The sequence below is a fragment of the Triticum dicoccoides genome, chromosome 1A (genome assembly GCF_002162155.2).
Source record: "Triticum dicoccoides isolate Atlit2015 ecotype Zavitan chromosome 1A, WEW_v2.0, whole genome shotgun sequence".
NCBI classification, from domain to species: Eukaryota; Viridiplantae; Streptophyta; class Magnoliopsida; order Poales; family Poaceae; genus Triticum; species Triticum dicoccoides.
This window is the reverse complement of record NC_041380.1, coordinates 317,914,985-317,924,014: the sequence shown is the minus strand read 5'-3', so window position 1 is coordinate 317,924,014 and position 9,030 is coordinate 317,914,985. Positions and strand designations below refer to the sequence as shown.

Here is a 9,030-nt window from a genome sequence, read left to right as displayed (position 1 = left end):
AACAAGTGCCTCATGGTAAAATGGTGGTGGAAAATCATGTCCCTTGAGGAGCGTCCCCTCTGCTTATCCTTTCTCAAGGCCAAATACTTCTCGGACTCGAGTCCCATGTTTGCATCTTTCTCGGGTGGCTCCCAGTTTTGGCGTCAGCTTGTTAAAGTCCGGCCTATCTTTCAGTCTTTGGTTAAATTCGTAGTTAGAAATGGTAAGTCCACTCGTTTTTGGTTAGATTGGTGGGCCGGGGAGTCCACTCTCGCGGTGGCCTTCCCGGTTCTTTTCTCTTACTGCTCTGATCCGAAGATCTCTATCTTCGAGCTCTCCGTTAATAATTGGGACCTCGCCTTTCGTCGATCTCTTTCTCCTGCAGAGTTGGAAGACTGGCAACGTCTTACTGCTTGCTTCTCCATGCTCTCAGATGAAGATGATTCGGTCGTTTGGCCTCACGCCTCTTCTGGTCGGTTTTCGGTTAAGACTACTTACGCTAAGCTTATCTTCGGTGCTCACACGTCGAAATTTAAGAACATTTGGAAGGCCCGTATTCCTCCTAAGATCAAAATCTTTATGTGGCAAGCTTTTCGTGGGAAGCTTCCTGCGGCTGATCAAATCCGAAAAAGAAATGGCCCGAGCTCTGATAGATGCGTGCTTTGTGGGGCCATTGAAAACATCGAGCATATTTTCTTTCATTGTTTTTCTGGCTAAATTCCTTTGGTCTTGCATCCGACATTGGCTTCATGTTAATTGGAACCCCTCATCCTTCGAGGACCTGCGACAATGTGTTTCTGCTTTATCTGGGGTGACTAAAAGGGTTTTTTGGGTTGGTTGGGCTGAGATATGTTGGGCGCTGTGGACTACTAGAAACAAGTTTATTATTGAGCATGTCTTCCCGGCTAACCCTGGGAGCTGCTTATTTAAAGCTAATGTCTTCTTGCAGCATTGGAGATTATTGACTAAGGAGGCGGACCTTGAGGCTTTTGACAATATGGTATCTAAGATGCAGTCAACGGCTTCCTCCCTGCTGCGGCACTCTCAGACGCCGTCTTAGTAATTACCCTTTTGGTTTCGGTGCTGGCCTGCGTGCCATGATTGGCTAGGGTGCCATGTAATCGTACTTGCTAGCTGTTGCTTGATACTCTGTTCATCTGGTGTTTGTGATGTGACTCTGCCTGATGACTTTATTTATAAAATCGGGCGTATGTCTTTTCTTTAAAAAAAGAGAGAGGAACCCGGCCGCGCCTTGCTCCAGGTCCGCCACAACATCCAAACACAACATTAGATGTTTCTAAACAGAACACATCATTAGTAGCATCACTAACATGCTCGGCGACGAGGCATTTGGAATCTAAGAACAGTTGACAAACATATCAACAGCCGATGGTTGCAAATATTATTAGTAGCACGAGGCCGGCCTGCCATATGGTAAGGCCATAACTAAAGCCCTCGTGGTTCAGGCCTTGGACTATTTTATCAAGCGGCGTACCTAGGAGGCTGGAGGAGCCACGAGTCACTCACGCCGTAACTGTATTTGTTCAGGTAAACAGCACAAACAACCAGTTACCGCGGTGCAGAGTTTTAACTGAATGCTGCTCCGGGTGAGTTGAAATGGCATTGCAAGGCCCTGGTGCAGTGCTGATTCTTATCCACGGAATTTTTCCTTTGTAGGATTTCAGGGTATCTGGGCTGAGCTATTTCTTGGATTCCGGGGTGCGCAGTGTTTGTCTATAGCTCGGCCTGCAGGAAACACCAAGAGCGCATGAAGCCGAAACGGCAGTGTCAAAGAGAGTGGGGAGCCATCTCGACTCATTCCCACTACCAAAAAAATCCCCATCCTTTTCTATCCTTTCATTTTAGAAACTAATGTCTCCTACTGGTCTGGCTATATAAAGTGAAGCATCGCGCACTAGGAGCTCCAGAAGTAGTAGTAAGCAGCAATGGCGCAGCAGATAGAGCACACCCACCTCCTCCTCCGTGGGCTCAACCTCCACCTTGCTCAAGTAGGCAAAGGTGAGAGCTTCTTCCCCCCCTTCTTTTCGCCATCGGCGTCGTGAGTGGAGCTTGAGCTTGATGGAGCCAAGCAGAGCGACGGTTCTTGGTCATGTGTGTGATCTGTTCTTTGTGCTGCTTGCAGATGAGCTTGGGACGGTGGTGTTCTTGCACGGCTTCCCGGAGATATGGTACACGTGGCGCCACCAGATGCTGGCCGTGGCCGCCGCCGGGTACCGCGCCATCGCGCCCGACAGCCGCGGCTACGGGCTCTCCGACCAGCCGGCGGAGGACGTGGAGGCCACCTGGGAGGACCTCGTCGCCGACGTGCTCGCCATCCTCGACGCCCTCTCCATCCACAAGGTACGTAGTCACCACATCCACTGCAGTGAACAGCTGAGAGACGCACGTAGCCCGCCATGCTCGCTCCCTGGCATGACCATCATGTGCTCCTGCCTCCAGGTGTTCCTGGTGGGCAAGGACTACGGCGCCATGCCGGCGTACGACTTCGCGCTGCGGCACCCGGACCGCACCCGCGGCGTCATGTGCATGGGCATCCCCTTCAGCCCGGGGCCCTTCAACTTCGACACCATGCCGGAGGGGTTCTACATCCTGCGGTGGCGCGAGCCCGACAGGGCGGAGGCCGACTTCGGCCGGCACGACGTCCGCCGCGTGGTGCGCACCATCTACATCCTCTTCTCCCGCAGCGACGTCCCGATCGCGGAGGAAGGGCAGGAGATCATGGACCTCGCCGACCTCTCCACGCCCCTGCCGCCGTGGTTCACCGAGGAGGACCTCGACGCCTACGCCGCGCTCTACGAGAAGTCCGGCTTCCGCTACCCTCTCCAGATACCATACAGGTAGGCCAGCTGAAGCTTCTTCGTGCCCCCAGCCATGGCACGATTATATTACAACGAGGAAGAAACAGATTGATGAACTCAACTGCTTCCATGCATGATCGCAGGTCTCTGCACAGGATGACGAAGCACGTGGACCCCAAGTTCCAGGTCCCCGTGTTCATGGTGATGGGGGAGAAGGACTACTGCTTCAAGTTCCCTGGTTTCGAGGCCGCCATGAGGAGCGGCGTCATGAACACCTTCGCGCCGAACCTCAAGATCACCTACATCCCTGAAGGAAGCCACTTCGTGCAGGAGCAGTTCCCGGACCAGATCAACGACCTCCTACTCGGCTTCCTCAAGGACCATCCCTGATCTATAATCCATCGCCGGACGAGAGTGAGCTCGGGGTTCCCAATGAATAAAGCTTCCGCCACCATTGCTCTGCTTGAACCATGTCGCTCTGAATTTTCTTGGTCGTTAAAAATGGATAGTGTAATGTAATCATGCCCGTCTGGTTTTTCAGTTTTTGAATCGGGTAGCTCATCATCGATTAAGAAACATTATATTTCTACTTTTTTTGAGGGTTTTTTCTTTTTTTGAGGGTAACATTATATTTCTACTACAATGTACTCCTTTCATTAACTCAAAAATGCAACACTATGGAGATACTCCCTCCGTTCCATAATGTAGCGCATATAGATTTTCTACAAAGTCAAACTTTATAAACTTTGACCAAGTTTATAGAGAAAACTATTTATATCTACAATACCAAATGTATATAATATGAAAGTATGTGTTGTGATGTATCTAAGCACACGTATTTGGTATTCTAGATGTATATGATTTTCTCTACAAACTTGGTCAAAGTTTATAAAGTTTGACTTCTAGAAAAATCTATATGCGCTACATTGTGGAACGGAGGGAGTATCAACCATAACTGAGAAACACATAGCATATGCATAATTAGGATGCACACGAACATCATGAATACGCCCACGCAAATGATCACATCGGCAAATATAAAAGCCATAGAAGAAGCGAAACTAAGCCTAATAAGGCAAAGGGGGTGAAGGGCATATCTCAAGACTATGTCGACATCCATGTGGAATAGACGTCAAGCTCTGCACAATCTTGAGTACACTCCCAAGTATATATCCATCCAAATCCTTTCTTTCTCACATTCACATATTTCTTCAAATATGAAAAATCATGGCGTAGCTCCTCAAAGGAATGTCTGAGGACGTCGAGATGTGGGTGAGGGATCTCAAGCATGTGGTGTTTGGCCTTTTGAAGGTTTCTACCAAATGCTCCAGCCATCCCGAGAACCTTGGAATCGAGGAGGGGGAAGTTGAGTCCGTGTATGATGGTCAACTTCTCTCATTTGGTGAACCAGACGGTTGGAGGTGGGTTTAGATGACAAGAGGCTCGGGCCAAGCTTTGTGATCTTACAACATCATCTTCAAAATATGAATCACACTTGTCGAAAAAGAAGAAAATCACCTAAAAGGGGGAAGTTCTTACCCATCACGAAAGACATGCTTTGAAATAGAAAAAATTTCGTGACTTGTCTAAACACTGACCCCGTTGCTATGTGTGTGATCATGGGTTGGGCTTTGTTGCCATAACAGAATCTGGTAAACATGACTTTTCAGTGCATGTTCTTAATCACATCTTCGGTGGTTTTGACGTCACCTCACCTTGTTTACCTACGCATGGCAGGTTCTATGGAATCTTACACGGTGTCTAGCAGGGAGGAAGCTAGAAAAAAGTTTGATGGAGTCATATCCATAGCAATGGGGTCATCTTCTATAATCAACAATGATTAATACTAAGTTAATGAAGGGTTGAGTAATTGCATTGGGGTCAATTGACCCCAATGCCTACATGCCAGCTCTGTCCCTGGTGTCTAGCTTACCTCAATGGATTTTTAGCCATTTTGGTTGGATAATTTCACATGGAAGGTTTTACGGGATCTTACACGGCCCTTGCCACATCAACTGATATTGGGTGTGTAGGCCCCTTCTTTTGGAAGGCCTAGGGGTTTTGTGAAGGAAATATGCCCTAGAGGCAATAATAAAGTTGTTATTTCATATTTCCTTATTCATGATAAAGGTTTATTATTCATGCTAGAATTGTATTGATCGGAAACCTAAATACATGTGTGAATACATAAACAAACACCGTGTCCCTAGTGAGCCTCTACTTGACTAGCTCGTTGATCAAAGATGGTTAAGGTTTCCTAACCATAGACATGAGTTTCCATTTGATAAAGGGGTCACATCATTAGGAGAATGATGTGATGGACAAGACCCATCCGTTAGCTTAGCATAATGATTGTTAAGTTTTATTGCTATTGCTTTCTTCATGTCAAATACATATTCCTTCAACTATGAGATTATGCAACTCCCCGATACTGGAGGAATACCTTTTGTGCTATCATACGTCACACCGTAACTGGGTGATTATAAATATGCTCTACAGGTATCTCCGAAGGTGTTTGTTGAATTGGCATAGATCGAGATTAGGATTTGTCACTCCGAGTTTCGGAGAGGTATCTCTGGGCCCTCTCGGTAATACACATCATAATCTTGCAAGCAAACGACTAAGGAGTTAGTCACGAGATGATGTATTACAGAATGAGTAAAGAGACTTGTCGGCAACGAGATTGAACTAGGTATGAAGATACTGGCAATCGAATCTCGGGCAGGTAACATACCAATAGACAAAGGGAATTACGTATGTTGTCATAATGGTTCGACCGATAAAGATCTTCGTAGAATATGTAGGAGCCAATATGGGCATCCAGGTTCCTCTATTGGTTATTGACCAGAGAGGTGTCTCAGTCATGTCTACATAGTTCTCGAACCCGTAGGGTCCGCATGCTTAACGTTCGATGACGATATAGTATTATATGAGTTATGTGATTTGGTGACCGAATGTTGTTCGGAGTCCCGGATGAGATCACGGAAATGACGAGGAGTCTCGAAATGGTCGAGAGGTAAATATTGATATATAGGATGCGGTATTCGGACACCGAAAGTGTTTCGGGGGGTACCGGGTACTTATCGGGTCACCGGAAGGGGTTCTGGGCACCCCCCGGCAAAAGATATGGGCCTTATGGGCCAAGAGGGGAAACGCACCAGCCACAAGGGGCTGGTGCGCCCTCCATATGGGCCGGCCTAGGAGGAGAAGGAAAGAGGGGAAGGGAAAGGAAAGAGAGGAATAGGATTCCCCCTTCCTTCCCTCTCCCACCCCTCTTTCCTTCCCCCTCCAACAAACATGGCAGGGGGACACGGCCAAGGGCAGGAGCCCAAGTAGGATTCAGACCTACTTGGGGCGCCCCTTGGCCTCTCCCCTCTCCCTCCCACCTATATATATGAGGAGGGGGTGCCTAGCACATACCAGACAATTGTTTAGCCATGTCGGCGCCCTGCTCCACCGTTTACACCCCCGGTCATATTTTCGTAGTTCTTAGGCAAAGCCCTGCGAGGATCACTTCACCATCACCGTCACCACGCAGTCGTGATGACGGAACTCATCTACTACCTCGATGTCTTGCTGGATCAAGAAGGTGAGGGACGTCACCGAGCTGAACGTGTGCAGAATGCAGAGGTGCCGTGCATTCGATACTTGATCGGTTGAAGCGCGAAGAAGTTCGACTACATCAACTGCGTTGAGGAACGCTTCCTCTTACGGTCTATGATGGTACATAGACACACTCTCCCCCTCGTTGATATGCATCTCCATGGATAGATCATTGCGTGTGCATAGATTTTTTTGTTTTCCATGCAACGTTCCCAACAGTGGCATCATGAGCCAGGTCTATGCTTAGATGATATGCACGAGTAGAACACAAAGAGTTGTGGGCGGTGATAGTCATACTTCTTACCACCAACATCTTATTTTGATTCGGCTGTATTGTGGGATGAAGCGGCCCGGACCAACCTTACATGTTCACGCACATGAGATCGGTTCCACAGACAGACATGCAACTAGTTTTGCATAAAGGTGGTTGGCGGGTGTCTGTTTCTCCTACTTTACTTGAATCGAATTTGACTGCGGCCGGTCCTTTTGAAGAAGGTTAAAACAGCAAACTTGATGAAACACCATTGTTGTTTTTTGCGTAGGTAAGAACGGTTCTTGCTAGAAGCCCGTAGCAGCCACGTAAAACTTGCAACAAGAAAGTAGAGGACGTCTAACTTGTTTTTGTAGGGAATGTTGTGATGTGATATGGTCAAGACATGATGTGATAAACGTTATTGTATGAGATGATCATGTTTTGTAACATACCTGACAACCGGCAGGAGCCTTATGGTTGTCTTTTTATTGTATGAAATGCAAATGCCATGTATTTTTTTTACTTTATCACTATGCGTTAGCAATAGTTGTAGAAGCAATAGTTGGCGAGACGACCACGACACAACGATGGAGATCAAGGTGTCGAGCCGGCGACGATGGAGATCATGATGATGCTTTGGATACGGAGATCAAAAGCACGAGATGATGATGGCCATATCATGTCACATATTTTGATTGCATGTGATGTTTATCTTTTATGCATCCTATTTTGCTTAGTACGGCGGTAGCATTGTAAGATGATCCCTTCACTAAATATAAAGGTAAAAGGGTTCTCCCTAAGTATGCACCGTTGCTATACTTCGTCGTGTTGAGACACCACGTGATGATCGGGTGTGATAGACTCTACGTTCACATACAACGGGTGCAAGACAATTTTGCACATGCGGAATACTTGGCTTAAACTTGACGAGCCTAGCATGTACAGACATGGCCTCAGAACACTGGAGACCGAAAGGTCGAACATGAATCATATAGTAGATATGATTGATGACCCACAAGTATATGGGATAAATCGTAGTCCTTTCGATAAGTAAGAGTGTCGAACCCAACGAGGAGAAGAAGGAAATGACAAGTGGTTTTCAGCAAGGTAATGTCTGCAAGCACTGAAATTGTAAGTGGCGAGTAGTTTGATAGCAAGATAATTTGTAACGAGCAAGTAACGACAATAGTAACAAAAGTGCAGCAAGGTAGCCCAATCCTTTTGAGGCAAAGGACAGGCCAAAACGGTCTCTTATGATAAGCAAAGTGTTCTGGTACACGGGAATTTCATCTAATCACTTTCATCATGTTGGTTTGATTTGTGTTTGCTACTTTGATAATTTGAAATGTGGGTGGATCAATGCTTAGGTGTTGTTCTTACTTGAACAAATCTTCTACTTATGATTAACCCCCTCGCAAGCATCCACAACTACGAGAAAAGTATTAAGAATAAAATTTAATCATAGAATTAAACTTTTGGATCCAATCGGTCCCTTACGGAATAACGCATAAACTAGGGTTTAATCTTCTATCACTCTCGCAACCCATCATCTAATAACTACTCCACAATGCATTCCCTTAGGCCCAAATATGGTGAAGTGTCATGTAGTCGACGTTCACATGACACCACTAAGGGAATCACAACATACATACCATCAAAATATCGAACACATATAAAATTCACATGATTACTTGCAACAAGATTTCTCCCGTTACCTCAAGAACAAAAGTAAATACTCAGAAATAATAATCATGCTCAATATCAGAGGGGTATTAAATATCATATTGGATCTGAATATATAAATATTCCACCAAATAAACCATATAGTAATGAACTACAAGATGTAATCAACACTACTAGTCACCCACAAGTACCAATCTATAGTTCCGGTACAAAGATTGAACACAAGAGATGAACTAGGGTTTGAGAGGAGATGGTGATGTTGAAGATGTTGATGGGGATTTCCCTCCCCAAGATGGGAGAGTTGTTGGTGATGATGATGACGATGATTTCCCCTCTGGGAGGGAAGTTCCCCCGGCGGAATCGCTCCGCCGGAGGGCAAAAGTGCTCCTGCCCAAGTCCCGCCTCGAGACAGTGACGCTTCATCCCGAAAGTCCTCTCCTTATTTTTTCTAGGTCAAAATGACTTATATACCATAAGATGGGCACCGAAGGTGGGCTGGGCTGAGCACAACCCACCAGGGCGCGCCTGGGGGCCCAGGCGCACCCTGGTGTCTTATGCCCACCAGGTGGCTCCCCTCCAGTAGTTATTTGCTCCAATATTTCTTATTTACTCCATAAAAATTCCCCGTGAAGTTTCAGCTCATTTGAAGTTGTGCAGAATAGGTAGCCTGACATAGCTTTTTCAGGTCCATAT

At 46.5% G+C, this 9,030-nt stretch overlaps 1 protein-coding gene across 1 annotated transcript; it reads left to right on the top strand.

Moving 5' to 3' along the window:
* The first annotated feature begins 1,890 nt into the window (after nucleotides 1-1,890).
* Nucleotides 1,891-3,476, top strand: LOC119270630 (bifunctional epoxide hydrolase 2-like). Its single transcript, XM_037552652.1, has 4 exons — nucleotides 1,891-1,998; nucleotides 2,123-2,340; nucleotides 2,440-2,837; nucleotides 2,942-3,476. Exons 1-4 carry the CDS (start codon nucleotides 1,926-1,928, stop codon nucleotides 3,186-3,188), a joined length of 936 nt encoding a protein of 311 aa, XP_037408549.1. The 5' UTR covers nucleotides 1,891-1,925; the 3' UTR covers nucleotides 3,189-3,476.
* The last annotated feature ends 5,554 nt before the right edge of the window (nucleotides 3,477-9,030 follow it).

Bases quoted from the DNA above. Each gene is read 5' to 3' on its own strand.
- LOC119270630 (XM_037552652.1), top strand. From the start codon at position 1,926: ATGGCGCAGCAGATAGAGCACACCCACCTCCTCCTCCGTGGGCTCAAC. The intron at 1,999-2,122 runs GTGAGAGCTTCT...TGCTGCTTGCAG, and splicing joins CCTTGCTCAAGTAGGCAAAG to ATGAGCTTGGGACGGTGGTG. The intron at 2,341-2,439 runs GTACGTAGTCAC...TCCTGCCTCCAG, and splicing joins ACGCCCTCTCCATCCACAAG to GTGTTCCTGGTGGGCAAGGA.